At 28.8% G+C, this 23,921-nt stretch overlaps 1 protein-coding gene and 1 long non-coding RNA gene across 5 annotated transcripts in view; one reads left to right on the top strand and one right to left on the bottom strand.

Moving 5' to 3' along the window:
• Positions 1-2,737: 2,737 nt before the first annotated feature.
• On the bottom strand, positions 2,738-22,799 carry LOC123268866. The gene is made up of 3 exons (XR_006510314.1): positions 22,788-22,799; positions 5,743-5,748; positions 2,738-2,865 (listed from the first exon to the last, which is right to left on the bottom strand). It is a non-coding gene; the product is annotated as an uncharacterized LOC123268866 (long non-coding RNA).
• Positions 12,728-23,921, top strand: part of LOC123268862 — a 66,482-nt gene continuing 55,288 nt past the window's right edge. Inside the window, exons 1-2 of one of the 4 annotated variants that reach the window (XM_044734280.1) lie at positions 12,728-13,133; positions 14,875-15,348. In XM_044734280.1, the coding sequence (XP_044590215.1) occupies positions 15,303-15,348 (46 nt within the window). In that variant the 5' untranslated portion in view covers positions 12,728-13,133; positions 14,875-15,302. The other 3 variants (XM_044734282.1, XM_044734281.1, XM_044734283.1) reach the window with 3 other exon arrangements.

Raw genomic sequence — 23,921 nt, 5'->3', positions numbered from 1 at the left:
ACTATTGACGTTTTTAAAGATATAAGCTCATCCCGATGTTACACTCATCAAGAGCTTTCATTTGAGTACCCACATGCATTTTGATATATTTTTCATATACACATATATATATAATATATATAAATATATGAAAAATTGATGTGGGTACTCAAATGAAAGGTTTTAATAAGTGTAACATCGGGATGAGCTTATATATTTAAAAGTGTCAATAATTCACGAGATACAAGGTCATTTCTTAATTATGTATCTAGAGATAGAGCATTTTCGAATGCAGCCTCAATACTTATCATCATAATTTGACTATTGGTGAGAATGATATGAAACCTTCAAAAGGAATAACTCTAGGTCAAGACCTTTCTAATGATACCAAATTTAACCATAAAAACCCATTTTATCATATAAATATACTGGCCACAAAATTTTGCTTATTCTCTTAATAATTTGTATAATTATGTTAATTTTACATTAAAGTAATTAATTTTATTTTATTAAATACAGTAATGTCAATAATTTACTATTTTTATTTATTGAATAAAAATTCATCAAGACTCAAAAATAATTTTTGGAAAAATATAATTAATATTTACAAATAAATTATTTAAAGTATTTTTAATTAATTTTTTAAAAATTAAAATAAATATTCACTCTGTAAAAAAAATTAAAAATTCACAGGTAATTTTAAACAGTATAAAATGAATAATTATTAATGATAATTAAGGGTTGAATTTGAAAGTACCGCACACGCTTAAGCTTCGCGCCTGAGGTGTGCAATTATTAACTCAAGAGATAATCTATTCCTTTAATATTTGTCCGCGGTAATATCAAATATTAATAAGGCATACATAATGCATAGCGCTAACAAGAGTGTGCATAGCAAGTGATTGTTCAATTATCTTATTATTAACGTAAATAATCAAACAAAGGAGCCACAAAGCATACATTACACAAGAGTAAAACGGAATGACTGGGCACTCTGAAAGTCCAAGTAAATTTAATTTGTAGCTTGTGTCAAATATTACCAGCCAACCAGCTGGTCATTAAACATTTCCGTGACATGTCGGCCCTAATGAAATTGTGTTCGTTTCATTGATACTAATACTAATAATTTATCTTTCTGAATTCTCGATAAAATAATTCCGCAAGTAGTACAGATAATAATATTAGTTTGAGCGGAGGAGCAAAGGGAGAAGGCCAAAAGAACAATGAAGGGAAAATAAAAGTAGAATGAGGAAAACGTCACGGGGGAAAAGTCTCTGGAATCTGAAATAAAAAATAAAAGTAAAGACGTATTAGAGGATGGTTTGGAAGTGCACACAAAGCCGGAGGTACCGTACTGCTACGGAGACAAAGAGACGTACGTCGACGGTGAATTAAGGAGGAACTTCCCCGCGAATTAGAGAAAAGTATACCTACGCCGACTGGTTCTACGATCAGAAGCAAGTTCTCTGTTAATCTCCTGGAAAACTCCAGAGACTCTTAGCTCCGAGAAGTCTCCTTTTCTGACTACTTTTCTCCTCTTTATTTTATTTTCCTTGTAAGGTCCTTTTTCCCCTTTTTTTCATGAGAGCTTCTCCATTCGCACGGACCTTTTTATTGCCCATTCTCTCAATTTATGTCTTGTTGTTTCACTTTTTCGGGGCTTTCTTACTGCCGGTTAACGTTGATCAAAATCACTTTTCGAATTTGTAAGCTATCAAACGTCTAATTTATTTATTGCCTTCTTTAGTTCATTCTACTTTTATTTTACTTTTTTACTACTTGTCATTCGCTTTTTTCGCTTCGGTCTTTTCGACGCTGATAGTAAAAACAGAACAAATAACAATAATAATTAATTTTTTTCAAATAGTATTTACTTATAAATAATTACTTACTAGCAACCTTGCAGTCACTATCTGACTGCCGTGACTTATGAACTATAAATAAATAAAATTTTGCTTCATTAAATAATGACTTTTGTTAAATTGCACTGTACTTTTTTAACTATTGACATTTTTAAAGATATAAGCTCTTCCCGAGGTTGCACTCATCAAAAGCTTTCACTTGAGTACCCACATGCATTTTGATATTTTTCATATATTCATATATATTATTATTCACTGATAGAAGGATTTCTTAGTATTTAAGAAGATTTCTTTGTATTTAAGAAATCATTTCTTAAACATCATTTTTTAGTATTTAAAAAATATTTCTTAATATTTAAGAAATATTTCGTAGTGTTTAAAAAATATATATATTTCTTAGTATTTAAGAAATATTTCTTAAATACAAAGAAATATTTTTTAAATACTAAGAGATGATGTTTAAGAAATGATTTCTTAAATACAAAGAAATCTTCTTAAATGTTAAGGAATCCTTCTATCAGTGTTATACTTTACTTGTACACCTCTCGGTTTTTACAAGGCTGATTACTCTTTTTCTCCTAGCTCTACCCTTTTTCTATTTCTCATATTGGACCTCAGCAAGTCCCACCCGACACTTCATTTCTACTTTTAATTTTTGCGGCTATACAGAGAAAACCCATGATAGCACAGTCGGAGTTGGGCTAAGTCTACAGTGATTGATAAGAAACTCTTCTTTATCGACCACTAGAGCATTAGGCTCCTCTCCTAGTGTGCAGAGATTCCTCGCGCTAGCCAACGCTGACTAAAGTGGTCACCCATTCAAGTTGTTGCTTAAATGTGTGATCGCCCAAGTCAGACGTGTGCCGCCCGGCTATCTCTGCCACTTCCAGAGGCTGGCAACGTAACGTAACGCACATATTTTTAATTATAATCACTGAAAAATATTGGTGCGTGCTGGGATCGAACCCGGGTCTCACTTTTTCGAAAAGCGAGCACCGAGCCGACCAGGCCATTGCCAGCCTCACTATATTCATATATACACGGTGTCCCAAAAGTCACGGACACCATTGTAGCATCTGATGAGAAAAATAATTCTGAGACGAAAAGTCCTTAGCCATTTTTCAATTAACCGCATAGATAATTAATTATCAATTAAAAATAACGTCTCTTTATTTGTTAGAGAGAGAACGCCAGTGTCCAGTAAAGTATATGCCAAACAAAGACACAACTAACTGTATGACTTACTAGTTTCTATAGCTACGTAGTCACACATATTTACTTACACATTCACACGTGCAAGCGTCTTCGTTGGAACGCACTTGACTTGACACTAGTGCTCTCTCTCTAACGCATAAAAGGACGATATTTTAATTAATAATTAATTATCTATCCGTCTGATTAAAAAATGGCTAAGGACTTTTCGTCTCAGAATTATTTTGTTTATCAGATGCTACAATGGCGTCCGTTACTTCTGGGACACTCTGTATAATATATATAAATATCCGAAAAATTGATGGTGGTACTCAAATGAAAGGTCTCGATGAATGTAACACCGCGATGAGCTCATATCTTCAAAAATGTCAATAATTCACGAGATACAAGGTCATTTCTTAATTATGTATCTAGAAATAAAGCATTTTCGAATGCAGCCTGAATCCTTATCATAATAAATTGACTGTTGGTGAGAATGATATGAAACTATAAAAAGGCACAAATTAACGTTAAGAATTCTGCAATAACATCAAATTTTACCAAAAGAACCGATTTTATCACATGACCTGGCCACAAAATTTTTTTTATTCACTTAATAATATAGATTATAATTCGGTATTTTTTGTGCATATAAAAAATAAATTCTCAATTAAAAACTTTTCCCTCACATGTCGAAATTCCCGAGACAATTATCCCAGCTCAGCTCCATCAAAAGTCTAATAAACCAAAAATATAGTTTACCCTTCTCCACTAATGTCCATCTCTAGTTTTCTCAAGCTCATAAAGCTCATGACGTATACATGACATGTATATATATGATATACTCTCCACATTCTGACAGTGGTCTTTAATCAATTATGCAAAGCACCTAGCAGAGGCTTTTCTGGTGGCAGCCGCGGAATATCTGTAAGGTGAGTGAAGAGGATTCTCACCTTACAATCCCCTTTGTGCTGGAATTTCTCAGCAGCATTACTCTCCTGCTATCGTTTCTTTTTCTCCTTTTCCTCAAGCTTGAGTTAGAGCTTTAACTAAAAATGGAGTAGAGTTATTTCGGTGAGGACGTACGACTTGACTCAGCTGTCGTTTGGTTGTTTATTAAAACTTTAAAATTAATTCGCGTTACGTGCGCATCCGTTTGTTCTTTTTGTCACGTTCTTTATTATTTATTATCCTCTTCCACGGCTGCCCGCCCTTAATCCCCTCGTCTGGAACTACCATGGAACTACAGCACCCCCGTACTTTATATATAGAATACAACACCAAGACAAAACATCTAGAGAATTTCTGTTGGTGTTAAAACAGAGACAGAGACCAGCTCCAGCATTTATTTTATCCAGAATTTTCATTTAATTTAAACGCCCAGTGTCTCCACCCACGGCGTATTTATTCTTATAAATATATATGCTCCCGGACCGGTAAGATATATTTATTAGTGTGTGTAAGTGTTTAAACCGCAATAGCTTAAATGCCTACTTTGGATCCCCGCGAAAACCCCTTTAGCCAGGCATCCACGTCTAGAATCCTTCCACACACTCTAACAAACGCGAGCTTATGTATGTACTTCATGTGTTACTGCTATAGAGCTCAAGTAGTTGCGGGTTCTCAACCAAGTTATACCTATCTACCGCACTTATCGCGAAAGTTCGGTTACAAGATTATCGCCGGAGGGTTCACACCAGATTTATAACTCAAAAAATGGGGTGTAGAGTCGCGCGTGCTGTTACGGAATGTATAAACAAGTACTTATTCATTTATTTATTTATTTATTTATTTGGATAAGAGGGCGTAAGTAATGGGTTTTTCGGTTTGATATTTTTTTTAGGACTTGTATTGGGAAATATTAAACTTTAGGTGGAACCAAGGACACTTCAGACGCCGATTGAATTGAACTTTATTCAATAGAGACATTTATTAAAGTGCGACTCAGACTTTCTGTCATTTATTTTTATTTAAACGGGGGCTTGAAAAATATTTAATTTATTTATATTATTAAGAGTTTTTTTAAGGTTAAATTTGGCATCGTTGGAAAGATCTTGATCTGGAGTTGTGCCTTTTCATGGTTTCATATCATTTTCATCAATAGTCAATTTATGATGATAAGTATTTAGGCTGCATTCGAAGATGTATCTATAGATACATAATTAAGAAATGACCCTGTATCTTGTGAACTATTGATATTTTTAAAGATATAAGCTCATCCTGATGCTACATTCATCAAGACCTTTCATTTGAGTACCCACATCAATTTTTCATATATTTATATATATTATATATATGCATATATGAAAAATATATTAAATTGCATGTAGGTACTCAAATGAAAGCTCTTGATGAGTGAAACATCGGAATGAGCTTATATCTTTAAAAATATCAATAATTAAGAACTGATATTGCTATCTTGTCAACTAGTGATATTGTTAAAGATATAAGCTCATCCCGATGTTACACTCATCAAGACCTTTCATTTAAGTATCCACATCATTTTTTCATACATTTATATATATTATATATATGTGCATATAAAAAATATATGAAAATGCATGTGGGTACTCAAATGAAAGCTCTTGATGAGTGAAACATCGGGATGAGCTTATATCTTTAAAAATGTCAATAGTTAAGAAAGTACCCTGTAATTTAACAAATATCTTGTTAATTATTAACATCTTTAAAGATATAAGCTCACCCCGACATTACACTCATCAAGACCTTTCATTTGAGTACCCGCATCAATGTTTCATATATTTATGTATATATATATATATATATATATATATATATATATATATATATATATATATATATATATATGTATATATGTATGTATATATGAAAAATATATGAAAATGCATGTGGATACTCAAATGAAAGCTCTTGATGAGTGTAACATCGGGATGAGCTTATATCTTTAAAAATGTCAATAGTTAAAAAAGTACAGTGTATTTCAACAAAAGTCATTATTTAATAAAGCAAAATTTTATTTATAATTCACAAGTCACGGCAATCACATGGTGACTGCAAGGTTGCTAGTTATTATTATTTTGTTGAATTAAAAAATAATTAATTGAATTCTAAATGCCTCTGCTCTAAATCGTTCACTGCATACACATTTATTTATTTATTTATCCACGAATGAGCGAAGAAGGAGAAGAAGAAGAAGAAGAAGAAGATAGACAAGTTCGAGATTACGAGAACATTAGAATCATTCACGGGCACCATTTCTCACGGAAAGTACTTGGAAAAAGAAGACCGGTGAATGGCGAACGAAAATGAGTGGAGGTTACAGGGAAGTAAATATACCGCGAGTTATTTATTGCTACTCGACTTCCCGATACTGCTGGACTGGTAGCAAGTGACGGCTCGACTCTGACTTCGCTAGATACGATGGTCGTCTGACACTGATTTATTACCTTACTTAACTCAAATTTATTAAAGTATACTTAAGATGTATGAAGATCCGCCGAGTAGCTCACTATCTCCGGATCTTCATAAAAATTCAACGCTTACATTATCTCACGTTCGGACACAGATGTAATTTAATAAAATCCACGAAATATAAACATCAATATCAGAGGTCACATTAAATTCACTGATTAAAAATAATTTTGATTAATCCCGAATATTTAAAAAAAGAATTTTCACTACCGTATTTTTGCACGACATGTGTATATGTTTGTCAAGATAATTTAATGGAGATTAATTTGACACTTTACAAAAATTGACTTAGTGCAATAGAAACGGAAAAAAACATCTAAATAGGTCAAAAAGTTTTCTTGTCCATCATGTATGAAACTCTGAAAACACTGTAACTTACGAAAAAATGCATTAATTGAGTTAAATTTTTTTTTTTAATTCTTTAAGAGAATTGTAGGTCTCCGAATGCGAATGGCTAAATAATTCAGTGTCGTTTATAAACAATTAATAAAATAAAACAAAAACCAGAAGACTGTATATTTATATATATTGTGTACATTTATCCCAGTAAAGGCGCTTGGACATTATCGTGCTATTTTAGCTGTTTTACATATTTTTTTTTTTCACATTCTTTATTTTATCAATACTTCATAATTAAATGAGGTTATTTATTTATTTATTAATTTTAATGCCAAGGCTGTAGCCGAATGGCAAAATTATACATTTTATTTACATTATGAGTCGTGCACTTTTGGATTTTCCAAACGTTTTTTTATTGCGATATTTTTATTTTGAAACTATTATTACAGCAGCTTTTGAAATAGTATATTACATACCTAGGCCAGTAAAATAAGAAAAGTCTCAGACCACATGTAACTGTTGGCCGAGGCAAAGCCGAGGTTGACAAACATGTGGTCTGAGGCTTTACTTTTTACTGGCCAAGGTGTGTATACTATTTTTCTGCTCGACTTAGCTGGAATGTGGCAACTTTGTTTAGCGCAGTGGCCAGAAAGTTGCCACTTTCCGGCCGGAGGGCAGAAAATTAATTTCTTATTCTATAGATATCACTTTATATTTCATATTTAATACGTCCGAAAATATAATGCAAATCAGTCAAAAGCTGATTCATAAATTTTTTGTCTCCACTAAGCTTTAAACACAAGCACTCTTGATTTTAATTTGATTAAATATTCACCATAATTAACATTGCACTGGATCTAATAGCAAGTCATGAGATTCACGTAGTGAATAATGTATCATTTACTTTCCTGCTGTATGAATATTGAAAATTTTTTATTTACGGACATTGATTTTCCCATCTATATATATATATATATATATATATATATAGAAGAAAGTCATGTTAGTTACACTATTTATAACTCAAGAACGACTGAAGCTATCGGGATGGGACTGCTACCATTCGACGCAAAATTTTTCGTAGATGGTTATAGGCTACTTACTTTTTGAATTTTATCAACTCTTTCTCATTTTTTTACGATTTATTTTTATATACATTTTTGCTGTTAATAAAAACAAAAGACTCACATTTTTCATTCATTTGTTTTTAATACGATTTTTTTTTGTTTTTATTACATAACCTTAATATTTTATTGATTTTAACGTCATTTAAAAAAAATTAAGAAAGAAGCTAATTATGACCAGTGAACTAAGTGTTGAAAATTTATATTTATATGCTGATCATGTGTTTGGTTATGATAGTTGGTTCCATGGAATAGAATAGTTAGATTTCTATGAAATCTACTAAAAATGTTGTGATTTATAAACTGGGAATTCTTGAAACATGAAATTTAGGCCATGTCTATTGAGTTTCAATAACATTTACTAAAAATTTCCTTACATCAAACGTCTCCTTAGCAGCGGGAAAAAAGTCATTGTAAGGTTTCCAAAACTTAATATTACATGTAGTAATTCAGTCAACGGTCTAAGAATTTTACATACATGTTATTTTTGCTGATTATGCATAACTTATAAATTATTCTTATTATGGAATCGCGGGAATGTAACAGATTAAAATGAATGCATTATCAAAACACTATATTTGTGAAAAATAAATTTGGCTACTGATTTAAATAGAATTCGTAAAAAACATGTTAAATTTATTTTCTATAAAAAATTGATGTCACAGAAAATTTTAAATAACAGAAAAATTCTTCGCACTTAAAGCTAGACAGGTTTCAACTTCACTCATGAGATTTGCAATGACTTTAACTAAAACTTTTGATGCTCATTTGGAATCTGTGCAAATCAAAACAATACTCTAATTAAATTTCAAGTCTAGATCTAAAAATGCAATTCTATAAAGCGCTCAGCGAACCGGGCGGGTAACAGCTAGTTTGATAATAAAAGTGTGATAAAAAGTTATTACTAAATCCAAAGGTGGTAAAAAATAATTAATTTTAATTAAATTTGCTGTGAATTTAAAAAAAAAATAAAAAAATTTTACTCACTCCTAAAAATCCCTATTATTAGTTTTTAATTTAATAAAAAAATTTTTGATTAAAATGGAATAATAATTAGCGTAAAAATTTGTGGAAAAATTATTTTTTATTCTCACACAAAGCTTGATACGGCAATATCATTAAATTTTTTTACGAGATACACGGAAAAAAGTAAACTGTAATATTCACTCGGATTCCGGTTAATTTTTATAGTTTCAAACAGTAAAGCGGACATCGGGATGGCAAAAATATAAATAAACATAAATATTACAGAACTTAATGTAGAAAGTATGAAAGCCACAATTTATAATTTAACATCCAACATAAGTGATTAGTAGCTGTTACTATAGTAAATAACGACTCTTTCATCTTAAAAAATTATAGTTTCAAACAGTAAAAATTGCCATTTCAATATATAGTCGATATTATGAGGAGAAGGGGAATTCAAATGAAAGAGAAGGGAGTCTCACTCTGGGAGAATTTAACATTTGAAACAGTAAAAATTATACTTTTAAAATATACATTTTACCAGTCCAAGCAAGTCAATAATTACAGTTTAATTTTTAGCGTTGCGTTTAAAATTTACCATTTTTCTTTGTAAATAATGACGTTGTTTGTATTAGAAATTTACTAACTTTATTTTATACTTTTTACATATCATAAGATCATTTTTTAGGTACCAAATGATAAATATCAAAGTCTGAATTGTTAATTATTATACTTTAACATTTTAGACATTTACATAGCGAATATTACTGTTTGAAATAGTATTTTCTTCCATGTAAAGATTAAATTGTAACGTTTAAATGGTAAATATTATAAAGTAAATAGTAAAATTACGATTTTACTGTTTGAAATGGTAATTTTTAGCAGTTGATCATTACTTATTATAAATCGACTGTTATTTATTACAGTTCACTTTTTTCCGTGTAAGATTAATCTCAAATTTTTCTGATAAGACACAATCACAAATAGTAATCAACAGACTCGATAGAGTCTGGCGCCAAGTTCCGTTCTCTAGCCAGACTACCGAGTGTGTATATACCGTAAGCAGAACGGTTTTTTGAGGTTACAAATTTTTTTTCAAATTTATTTTGTTTTTTTTTTATATGATATTTTATAATAGTAGTTCATGCTTTTTATTACGCGTATCACTTGATTATTATCAATTATCTTTATAATTTCTATTTAAAATTATTAAATATAATCAGCACAAACTATAGCGACCCAGATTTTTAGATTTTAACTTTTTTTTTATGTAAAAAGCGGATGGCCAGAGACTAAATAATATAAGGATGCATGCTAATCTTATAATAGATGGGAAACTACAATGAAAAAAAGATATTTGACAGCTTGCAACTACACACGCCAGGTGGCGCAAGAATAACTTTTACATGAACTATAGCTTAAAGGGGATAGTTTGCCACCGGAAATGTATTAAATTAAAATTGTCAATTTTTGTTATAATTACAAAAAATACTGAAATCCGAACAAAAACAGTTTCACTGTAAAAAAATCGCGCCAAGTCCACGTTCATAAGACTATTAAGAAAAAAAAATTTTATTTCTTTACAAAAAGATTGGAACGTACTTGGTATGCGTCATTGTGTACTTCAATTTTTTTTAAAAGTTCTAGTAGATAGATTTTACGAATTTCATAAAAAGCGAAATATTTTGTAACCACGCACACTAAATACGATCCAAAATTGTTTCTTTTAATTTTTAAATTTACAACAAAATTTTTTTTAATTTCCGAAAATCATATACAATCATATCGGTTTCTTGGATTTTTTAATTTTTTATTTTATATCTTTTTGTAAAGAAATAAAATTTTTTTTTCTTAATAGTTTTATGAACGTGGACTTGGCGCGATTTTTTTACAGTGAAACTGTTTTTGTTCGGATTACAATCACAGACCTCAGAAAGAATCTCTGGCAGCAATTGTGGTTCCTTATTGTAAGGACTAACGGCTAGGTTATTTATCTAGCAGCTTGATTATCTTTTTTGAAGGGAGATACTTTTGTGCAGCTCGGAAGTATTTTTCTCGGTACTTGCGTTACTTTCAGACTGTCATATGGCCCCTTTATTCCCGGTATTACGATCTATGTACATAAATATATGAGGAGCAGAAAACGATTTATAATGGAGGTTCTATTCGGTGGAAACAGAAATGCATCTTCCATTTTAACCTTTCGTACTCCTGCCATGCGAAATGTCATTTATTCTCTTCTATTCTTACAAGTATTTTTGGAGTCTTCCGCGGCAACCAAAATAAGCGAAACGGATATTCATGTTTGATTCATTATTCTTTAATTTTCTCCAGAAACAGCGATATCAACTACCTGGAAAAAAGTTTATTCGATTGAATTTTATTTGAAAACAATGCAAGCGTATAAATAATAAATGGATTTTCTGATGAGTGGAGACAGATAATTTAATCAGTTATTTTTATCTGAATAAAAAAACTTGATAAGTGATTTTTGCTCCAACAAAACCTGAAGTATGTTTTATTGAATTTTTTTTATATTTTTAAGTAAAATTTCTCTACAAAATTAATTTAATATTTTTATAGAGATTATTGAATTTTTTTTTATTGTTGTAATTCGATGAATTATTTTTCATAAATAAAATCCGCGATGAAATAAAATGTTACGTGAAATATAATATTTTAATGAATCATGAGTTTTTGTTTATCGACGCAATAAAAGCCTCACGTAAATAAATCATAAGCGTGATTTGCGTTAAAAATGTAATCCAGCTGTATTGAATGTGTCAGTAAAGGTAATTTGATAAATCTTATTTTTTTTTATACTAATATTATTGTGAGAGAAAAATTTTCCACAAAAAAAAATAAATACAGAGTATTTAAAAAATTCATATTTCAATTTCACGTAATAAATACGAGTACTCAACAAACATGTTAATAAATTACCAAGATAATTGGGATGAAAAAATATTTATTTTACAGCGATATTTTTCAGGTAATTTAAATTTATCATAAATAAAATTAAAACAATTTCTTTTTAACTTTTATCCGGCAAAAAAAAAAATAAACAATAAATTTTTTTTGGTTCTTTTTTAAATATTTAATTTCCAAAAAATTATAAAAAAATTTTTTACAAATAAATCAATATCCAAAAAATTATAAAAAAATTTTTTACAAATAAATCAATATTCAAAAAATTAAAAAAAAATTTTTTACAAATAAATCAATATCCAAAAAACTAAAAAAAAATTTTTTACAAATAAACCAATATCTAAAAAATTATAAAAAAATGTTTTACAAATAAATCAATATCCAAAAAATTTTTTACAAATAAATTAATATCCAAAAAATTAAAAAAATTTTTTTACAAATAAATTAATAAAGCCCCTCTAAATATTATCACTGAACTGCTTAAAATAAATAATCTTGTGTTCTCAGCTGGCAACCCCTTGCGCAAAAAACCAGAGCAACCGCGGCGCAAATAAACATAAATACCTAAACAGGTAAGGACCATTGACCCACAAAGCATTGCTGGCTTAAGCAAGAGAACACACAAGCAGAACCGGAAGCCGATTTTTACGCAGATGATCCACAGTATCCGCGGAATGTGTAAACTTGATGCAGGTTTTACGTGTCACCCGAAACTTAAGCGCTCTTACACACACAATACCACCCCCAGTCTCGCAGGAGCATATCACATAGACACATACACCCATTTATATATCCTTTATGCAGGATAGGAGCAAAACTGGTCCCCGTGGTCGCTCCAGAGCGCCTGCGCCCAGGTGAACATACCGTGTGTGTAAAACAGCGCGAAGAGGAGCTTTCGTAGTCGGCATCGGCCACTCGCGACGTAAACTCTCCCTCCCAAGTCTCTGTGCCACGTGCTCGCGAAATCCGCAAGTCCTCCGATAAATTTGTTAATATTCGCGGTAATTAATTAATTAAAATTATTTTTTGTGGTAAAAATGTGTAAATTGTGAGCTTAAATAATTTTAATGAGTGCTGTTTAATTTTTTAAGTGATTTTTAATTAATTATTTGTGGTTTTATTTTAATTAATTAATTAATTAATTAGTTAAGAAATAATGATGATAAAAAATGAAGATTTAGTGAATACAATTTAGAAGAACAAAGCGGATTTAATGCGTTGAATAGAAGTGTGTCATTAACAAGTTAATGGATCATTACAAACGAGAATTAGTGTTGAGCTTAATCCACCTGTAAGTTTAAATTCAACGATAAAATGGATAATATTATGATTATGACGTCGCTATTTACAATGATACAAATTAGAGTGGCAAGTATCTTTTACGCAGCCCATTTGTTTTAGTATTGTGTGTTATTATTCACTCTAAAGTGAAATTTGCATAATACACATTCAGATAACTCACACATTTACGCACAATATAATTTGTGGATGTGTATGTGTATAGAAATTTAAATAAAACGAAATGGCACCGGGAAACTCGCAACAAGTTGCATTGAAAGTCTCCTCCGACGGTTTAGTAGGTTTTACAACATGGGATTTAACGTATGTCATTTCGCGCTTCGATTCACCTATTATATTTTTCCGTTCGTTTCCGCAAGTACGATTGCACGTGAATGTATTAACGTAAGAGGAGAAGTAGAAGTACTTTATAATAGATGTATCATGTATGCCCGAGTTATTAGCTATTTATTTGTAGAGTATCTTTTTAGTATTTTCCGCTTCAATTCCTCCTTACGGATAGAGTACTGTGAATAGCGAGCTACTTATGTGTGCTAGGTATTTGTATACATTTCTATGTGTATTTGGATAATTTATTAGTTTGTCTGTGGGTGTGCAAATTGCTTCTTCACGGTACACTATCAATGTATATCTTTCGAGCGTCCTAGTTCGGAAAATTTTTCAAGTTTATTGCACTAACTAAACTATTGTAACGTCAGCGTCTGGTTTAATATTTAATTAATTGTTTATTACGGTTAATTTCATTTTATGAGGGTTGAATAATTACTGATTTATAAATTTTGAATTTAAATTTAAAATATCTATTTAAAGATTGTATTTTTATTTTTTTTCATTTTTTATGGATTATTTATTAACAGTTAATTAATAATACGAAAGTTAGCTGACGTTTTTAATTTTTTTTTCAATAATTAAATTAGACCAAAAAAATATTTTTTAAATTTTTTGCGAATGAAAATGTTTTTTTTTGTAATAACTTTTTCAATAAAAAAAAATTATAAAAATTTTTAAATGTCGGCTAATTTAATTTTTATGTTAATTAATATTTATTTAGACCCTTAAATAAAAAGTAAATTTTAAAATTATATTTAGAAAATTTTTATTACATAATAACTTTAGTAATTTAATAAATTTTAACAAATAACATTTTTTTTTATAAAAAAAATTAACAAATCAAAAATGCTACAATGATGATTTATAGAAATTTGTTTTAATAGTGTAAATTATTATTGTAATATTGGAAACTCAAAAAAATTAAATCTTTATTTATTAACTGTTAATAAATATTTGTTAGCTGCAAATAAATATAATTTATGTTCTAAAAAATATTTATTAAAACTTAAAAAATAATCACTTTTACGCAATAAATAATCAAAAATTTTTTTTAATAAATAAATATTTAATATAAATTAACCAATAATTTAAAATTAATTAGTAAAATAATTAATAATTTAAAAGAAAAAAAATTAGAATTAAAATTTTTCAAGAATTATTAACATTAAAAAATTGGCATTCCCGTAAAAAATATTTCCAATCGATCGAAGAAATAGAATAGTCGCAAAATAATGAATAATTTAAAAGCAAAAAAAAAATCTAAAATAGAGATCGTTATGCAAAAACGATCACACTCGTGGTCTCTTGATAACGGTAGAGGTGTAACTCAATGTAGTCATTAAATTTAATTGACAGTGGAATAACAATGTGACAGCAATTAAGTTGTACAACCCCTCGGACAGGGGGTGTGTTTCAGCGGTGAATTGGGGAGTTAGCTGGCCTACTGTGCTACACTACAGCTCGGTACCTACACCGATAATCGAGGGACACGTTTAATCAAATTGACACGAGCAAACTCTTTCATCAAACTGAGAACAAATTCAGGCCATTTCACCAATAACTGTTATTGAATTACCGGGACCATCGCATCTTATTAAAAGCGCCTACAGCCTACTGTTATCTGCCGAACTGTGATGGGACCAAGTGTTGGAGGCCCAAAGTCCGGCACCCCTTCGCGCCGAGCAGACTGTGAAATCATTGACGTTTATGATTGAGGCGAGGAAAGTTGTAACTAGACCGAAATTGCCGGATCGTGATAAATTCTGCCGACGAAGGAGGGATTCATTGGAGCGACACCACGCGGAAGGAAGATACCCTGGAACCTCCGGCGATGGATTTGGTTCTGCTCTTACTTTTGCTCCTGCTCAGGCGAGAGGGTAAGTCACGTATTCTCCTGCCTGCCAAACCAAACAACCTTTGTTCAACCGCTTAATTTTAATAAAACACCCTTTTCTTCTGCTAATTTGTTGTGTCAATCAAACTGATCAAACAGTTTTCTTCCTCCGGGCTATGAGAATCCGAGGGCTCGAAAAATGTTGCCAATTTGATAAATATATTTTTACGGTTAATTTCTCTCTTTTGGTTCGTTATATAAAGGGTGCAATAATAATAATAATAATTATAATTTTTGAAGGCTTGTTAGAACAAAAAATTTTGATTTTATTAATGTCATTTTTATTATTAATAAAAATTTATTCAATGATAAATTAGTGAAAAAAAAAATCTTTTTAAATTACAATTTTAATTTGTGGAATTTTTTAAAAATATTTTTGTTTCAAGTTTTTACAATAATTTTATACCTAATATAATATAAAGTTTTTCTTGTTTAAAAATCTCATTTTTAATAAAATTAATAATCAGTAAAAGATTTTTCTTGCATTAATTTATATGATTTAGGGTAGAAGTACCGTTTGTGGTCATTAATTATTTAAATAAACGATAGAAATGAATTTATACTAATACACCATTACAAACTCGATTTATTTTAAGGTAGTACCTCCACGAAAAGCATATTTCAAGAAACTTATGGAATTTTAATCATCGAAACCCGGGTAAAAAAATTTATATATAATCATGTATAATTATATCCAATTATATATAATTATATGCGATTATATATGATTATATTAATTTTTTTTCAAATGGATAAAAAAATTGTTTTTTTTTTTTTTTTTAATCATATTGAAACCAATGTGATTCGGAGTATGATGTAGTAATCTTATGTAGTAATTTTATTTGATGAAAAATTCCAGGAGTCCGCTGGGTTCGAACTCGACTCCTCCTGGTTATCAGTCCTGCACGCTGCTCACTGGTCTGAATCACATACTGTACCCGACAAAATATTGAATTTATTTAAATTCAAACCCAAGAAAGATCAGATTTACACATAAATTTTATGAAATTTCTTAAAATCCTATAAAACTTAATAAAAGCAGTACATTTTTAATAGATTGTTTATTTTGACTACTGTTAATTTTTATATTGTTTGTTTTCTATATTAATTTTCGAAATTGCATCTTTTACACGTAGAGGTATAGAGAGATGGTAAAGTTAGTATGAAATCTATTTGCATCAATCGAGTGGTATGGAAGATTTCATACTAACTTTACCATCTCTGTATACCTCTACGTGTAAAAGATGCAACTTTGAAAATTAATTACTCAAAAACGGTGCGGTGAATTAATCTGAAATTTTGGTGGTGAATTATTAATATATTTATCTTTCGATAAAAAAAATTCCATAAGTTTCTTGAAATATGCTTTTCGTGGAGGTACTACCTTAATATACATTTTACAAAACTCAACAAAAATATGGTTGACAAAAAAATTTAGCAAACACATTTTTATAAATACAAAATAAAAAATAGTGACTTCTTTCAAAGAAAGTAATATTTTAACAACAATAAGCCAAAGCGAATATAAATTAACAGTGTTAGTGTAACACAAAAGCAAAACAACGGATCGTAAATAATCCGTGGACTGAGAAAACACCAGCAGACTCGTAAACTTGAGACTTGAGCCGAAAATTAACAAACTTAGGTTTAGGTCGAGCATTAAGTATTATATAGAGATGTTGAGATAATATAGCACAGTTATTCCCGTATCTTCTCAGGAATAGCACTAACTTTTCCGTGGTCTCCCGAGATTCCGCTGACTTTGATATTCTCAATTTCAAAGCCGTGCCTCCGGCTATTTTCCCAGTACTTTAATACGTTTTGAATTTATGTTATATATTATTAGGCATTTAAAATCCAAATCCGCAAAAAAAATCCTGCCCGAGTAAACTCATTCAGTATTCATTATTTCTTACATTACTCACACACAAAAAAAAAATCAACTGTAATAAATAATAACTGTAAACAATAATTATTATTTGGTAAAAAATTTTATTTTAAACAGTCATAATAGTAATTTTAATTAATTGTTTTAATCACTAAAAATTTTAAAATACTTTATAAATAAATTTATATTTAAATAAATAAAAAAATAAATAAAAAAAAAATAAATTCTCGATAAACTCAAACTCGTACCGATAAAATAGTAAACTACTATTCGGTGAATGAGTTTTGCATAAATGAATAAAATATATATTTGTAAGCACGACTGAGATCGAGTAAAGACTATCGGAAAAATCGGGAACGTCAATTGGTCAGTTAAATTACCCCAATATTTATTTATTTACATTTAAATTTACATTTGTGTTTCTGTATCTATTTATTTTAAATTTAAATACATTTTTTATGCATGCATACGTTGACTCTCCTAAATAGAGATTCAATTTAGTGTCTATTCATTCTCGTAACTTGTTGACTTGAAAAGGAGAATAGACTTGAAAAAAAAAAAGAAAAAAATTATTCAACGTTTACGAGATTTATTGAATTTCCACTTGAACTTTCCAACTTTAGAATTCTGGCAAAAAATTCAAGGAGCAAAGTAAAGGAAGAGAAAAGAGGAAAGAGAGACAAGTTGCCTTTTTAACAAAAAGTAAATTTTCACCATCGTTTGGTAAAATTTAACTTTTAGTGAGTGTGTGAGTGTGTGTGTGTGTGTGTGTGTGTGTGTGTGTGTGTGTGTGTGTGTGTGTGTGTGTGTGTGTGTGTGTGTGTGTGTGCTCAAGTGCAAGTCCTGTATTACGGCTCTGTCGGCGCACTACTAGGCTCCGAGCACGATGAAGATAAAACAGAATAATTATAGAGCCTATCGGGATTGTGCGCGGGGTAAATTTAGTCGAAACACGCGAGAATTTTAAACAGTGTACTGATTAAGTGCAAGATGAGAAAGTTAAAAATTATTTTTTTTTTTTTTTCGGGGGAAAAATATCGCAAACAGGGAATTCAATTATCTGTAAGGGTGTTTTTAAAATATCGATATTGCTTCCAAGTATGGGGATCAATATTCACATTTTACAAGCCTGCTTCGGGATGATTAGGGAGGTAAATGCTGAATTACTTTTTTTTTATTAAAGTCTTGGGGATTTTTTTTTAAGCAAGCTTGATTTATTTATCTTTTTAAATAAATTACTTGGAAAAAATTCGTGCAAACAAAATTTCTTTAAAAATCGAATAATTCGTGCAAAATAAATTTTATCAAAACCTAGATCTCTATAAATTTAGTTCCGAAGTTGTTTGGGGAAGAAAAATAAAAAAAAAAAAAAGCTCTTAACATTGTGACATAAGTTTTAGACTGCAGAACCGATTTATCTTGGAATTTAATCAGATCTGAGTGGATTTTCGAGATACTGCACGATCAAAATTATGGGTGTGAGAAATAAGTTTCATTTGTAGATAAAAAAATTCAAAAATAGTTTTGTTCTTACACTGATAGAAGGATTTAGTTCTATTTAATAAGATTTAGTAACAAACCTTTCATTACCAAATATTTAGTAATGGGTACTAAATCATTTATTAAAGCCCATTCAGTTCTAACAAATAAATATTTAGTAGTATTTAACAAATTATTTATTGGTACTTAATTAATCGTTTATTGGTATCAAAGAAATTAATTTCTTAGCTAATTTTAGTGTGCAATCTAACTTTTTAACTTAAAATAAATAAAAACAGTTTGGAAAATCCAAAATGCACGACTCATAATGCTCATTTAATTATGAAATATTAAAAAAAAAAAAAAAAAAAAAAAAGAAAAAAAAACATAAGTCGTTCAAAATTAGTTACCGAAACAGCTGTACTAGGAAGGTAATGCACAGGCGCCCCTGGTGGAATAAATGTACATAATATGTATTGATATATCACCATCCATGTAAATTTTACATGGATATATATAGATATACAGTCTTTTGGCTTTTTTATTTTGTTAATTGTACATGAATGACACTGAATTACCTAACCATTCGCATTCGGTGACCTATAATTCTCCTTAGGAATTAAAAAAAAAAAAATTTATCTTAACTGATACATTTTTTCGCAAGTTATAGTGTTTTCAGAGTTTCATACATGACGGACAGGAAAATTTTTTGATTCCGTGAACTAACAAGACTATAAGAATGAAAATAGTTGCCGAAATGAAGCGAAAAAAATTTTTCGATCGTAAAGCATTCTCTGATGCTTCGCATCATGAGTCGTGCAATAATTAGAATAAATAATTTTAAGTAAAAATATAAGGTATTATAAAGAAATGAATCTTATTAAATTAAATTTTTTTGTTTGAAGCATTTATAAAATTTAAAATTAAACAAGTTTTTAACATATCAATAATAGTCAAATTAAAAAATGTAAACTAAACTCCACTGAGAAAAAACATAAATAGAGGACATTTATTGGGAGTATGTGTGTTTTTAAAGGTTTAATAAATCTCTCAAAATCGAGCTCAATAAAATAATGTAAGTTAGTGAATAGGTTATGTATCACATACACATTAGAATTAAAGCATAGCCATCTACCGACAATACTTGCAAAAGAAATATTTAGTACCTGTTACTAAATATTATTTGGTGGAACTAAATATTTATTTCCATGTAATAAGACTTTGTTCATATAAAGAAATCATTTATTATACTGCACGGAGAAAAAAATTTTGCTATAGGAACTCTATAGTAGTTAGTTAGTTGTAAAAAGTTCCAGTAGGTTAACGTATTTTTATAGTAACAATACCGTTTGGCTCCTGCAACTCTACATCGTTGAGCTCTGAGAGCTAAACGTTATTTACCTCTCACAACTCTACAGGATCGTTCTGAGACTATAACAAATTTTTGGCAGTCTGATTAATAATTTTTTTTACGATTTAGCATTGATAATTTAATAAATAAATGCGACAGAATGAATTTATATTGCCAACAATAATTGTATATGACAAATAAGAATAGTATTATAGTAGAAATAAAATAATAATAGAACTTATATTACAAATAAAAATTATTTGTAAAATAAAAATATGGTCATCACAAAATTATCTTATTTTCTTGATTATATTAATAAATATTGGACATAAAATCACTACCGTATATGCACGAGAAAAGATAAATAAACGAAAACAAATTTTATTTTGTGTTAAATGGGGTCTTTTAAATGTATTCCGATAACTTATCACTTATCACAATATATTCGACTAATAAATTAAATTAACAGTCACTGCAAATGAACCTTGAAAAACCACAAATACAATACTGTTCTAACGAAATTCAATTTGACAAAAAAAAACCTATTTCCTTAAATAAATAAATAAATTGGGAACTTAATTGTCCTCATATATTTTTAATAATATAGATTAGTAACAAAATAATTATGTTTGGCATTTTAGAAGGTTATGAAATATGTCAGCGCACTCCACTACTGCGCAACGTAGAGCGCTCCCAACTATACCGTTTGTCTCTGAGAACAATCCCGTAGAGCTCTGAGAGCTCAACAACATTGAGTTATCAGAACTAAATAACATTTTGTTACTGTAACTCTACAACGAACAGTAAACTATGTATAGTTGTGGTAACTCTACAGTTACCCCGCATGAAAAAACTATATATGGCTGAACATGTATGGAAAGTTATATGGGGAATATGTGATCATATATAGCGGCAAAATTATATATATGAAATAATAAATGTTTTGTTAATATAATGATATATTTGATTCAATATAAATTCAAATATATTAGTGCCGTATATTACTTAGTATATGTTATAAAATATACTATTATTATATAAAAATTACTTATATAGAAAACTATATAACAGATAAATATATTTTTCGTAAAATATATGTTGAGATAGATTATTACTGTATACTTCCATTTATAAAATTTTAATTATATGGCAATATATATTATTTTATTATAAAATACCATACATAATACCAGATATTTATGATATGTCGAAATAGGTCAAAACGGAAAGATTAATAAAAAAAAAAATTAATAGTTTGTCGTATATCTTAAGTTTCAAGAGCAACTTGATCAATCGAGTTTACGGTCGAAGCAAATCTGAATTTCAGTAAATTAGTAACACATCACGAAATATTTTCTTTTTTTTTATCTTTTTTTCAGAGAATTATTTGGCCTCAGCATTCTATTGTAATTTTGGTACCAATGCCAATATTAAAATTATATTGAACATATAATTTAAAGTATATTTTAAATTATACTGAAAAATACATTGTTCTTGTACTATTTATAATATAGTGTTGATTATAATATGTACGATATATTTAATCATATATAGCTGAAAATATAATTGAAATATATGTTATGAGTATAATATCAATGTATAATACTACATATATCATTATTGTATATATGAAACGGCAAAATTTTGCATATGGGTCCTTATATAATCACATATATTTTTATATATGTAAAATATAATTTTTTGTACATGATGAAGGATATATAGCTTTTTCATGCGGGACGTTACCAGAACGAAATTTTTTTTTCCGTGTGTAACAAATATTATTGATGGGTACAAAATATTTGTTTCTCCCAAATAAATGAATAAAAATTTTTTTACTAAATCAGTTTAGTACTCCGTACTAAATCCTTCTATCAGTGTACTGATAAAAAAAAATTAAAATTAAAAAATTTCGAACCGAAAAAATCATTTTAAAAAAAGTTTAATTGGAGTTAAAATGGACCATCTAAGCACCAACGGAGACATAATTTGAAAAAAATATATTAAGAAATGAATAATAATAACAACAACAAAGTTTTATAACTGCTTGGCCTGAATTGCGGTGACTAACATTAAACAGAGAGTTATAAACGTGGCTGTTAATTAACTCGGCCTGTTAGAAGTGGTTACGTGTAGAAACTCGATACAAGTAATGGGCAAAGAAGTTGGACGCGCATTCAGAAAACACCCCCCCCCCCCACCCTTAAACTCTTTCTCAAAGACTGACGCCTATTAATTATTCAATTTTTTAATTAGCGCATTCCGTTTACGCTTACAGTACTTTGCTCGCGTTTATTAATTTTATTTTCGGCGGAAGTTTGATTGCTTATAACAATTTAAAATGTCTACTTTTGGAGAGTTCTTCTCTAGCTTATAAATTTTTATCATTATTTTTCAAGTTTTGACTGACAGCAATGTCAAAGTTCATGTTTAAATTTATTCAATTTTTTTTTTAAGTTTTTAAACATTTTTTATTAAAAATTATTATTTTATTAAATTTAATTGAAAATTATCTCTACAAATTTTTTTAACTTTTTTTTTTAATTAAAATTATCAAAAAAAAAATTTTTTTTTAATATTTAATTATTAAAAAAAAATTCTATTGAATTAAAAAAAAATAAAAAAGCCGGAAATTAAATCCATTTTTTCAAAGGACAAAAAAAAATAAACTCTAAAAAAAAAAATAGTTAATCTAGGCAGAAACATTCTATAATACCTATAAAGCATTTAGTTCTAGCACACACCATTCACACCTTTTATTTTTTGTCCTCGATCAATGAGCTCTTGAAATATATATCGGCTTTCCGAATGCTAAAATCCATCGAGAGTCATCCACCGTTTTAAATTTACCGAGTACTTCTATTTCATCAGTTTTGTTTGTTTTTTTATCAATTTTAGAGTTTTAAAACTTTCGAACACTAAAGCTGAATTGTTTTTTTTTTTTTATTTTTCAACCTGAGACATTAAATATATTTCTATGCTACAAAGGCAGCTCAAATATAATAGAAGTAAGTGGAAAATATTTTACGAACAGGTGACATTTCGATTAGGGAAAAAAATAAATTAAATCATACACATACTTAAGTGTACGTGCTTTGTCACAGCTCTTAAGATTTTATCGCTGCCGGCGGACTATCGAGTAATGGACGTTTTATTTTTATTGTTGATTATGTACTTTATGTACAGCTGACAGATTAAATTAAATGGGTCACTTTGTCACTATTTTATATTTTAGATTTTAATAAACATGACTCGATAGTTTTTACTCGCTCCTGCTGTTATTATCAAGCAGTTTGTTTTATATATTCAGAATCAATCAGGTAATAACTGGTTTATATTTTCGAGTTAAGTATAGGGTGAGAAGGTTTTAGTCATGATTAATAAGAAATGAGAAAATTAATTTTTTGGGTTATGATTCAAATCAAGATAAATTAAACAGAATTTTCCGTGACGATTAAATTAAAATTTGAATTAATGAGAAATGATAACTTTTTCGAGCTCATAAATTATTCATTATTTTAACTTGGAAATTAAATTTATTATATTTATAATTACACCTTATGAGTCACACGCATTACTTTTTAATCATTTTAATTTATAATGTGAGTAATTATTATTTTATTTTTTATGTTTTTAATTTGACAATTGCTTAATATGATTTTTTAACTTAAGAAAATAATATTTAGATTTTTTTTTTAACAATAAAAAATTTTTTTTCTCAAAGTTAATTAAAAATAAAATGAAAAAAAATTTTTTAAATGTTAATTTTTCGAAAAAAATTATAAAAAATGAAAATTTAAAATCTTTGTCAATATCAAAATTTTTAAAACTATTTGAA

This window comes from Cotesia glomerata, linkage group LG7 (assembly GCF_020080835.1).
Source record: "Cotesia glomerata isolate CgM1 linkage group LG7, MPM_Cglom_v2.3, whole genome shotgun sequence".
Taxonomy (NCBI): domain Eukaryota; kingdom Metazoa; phylum Arthropoda; class Insecta; order Hymenoptera; family Braconidae; genus Cotesia; species Cotesia glomerata.
Note: the sequence above shows the minus strand (reverse complement) of the source record. Positions and strands in the feature narration are given on the sequence as shown.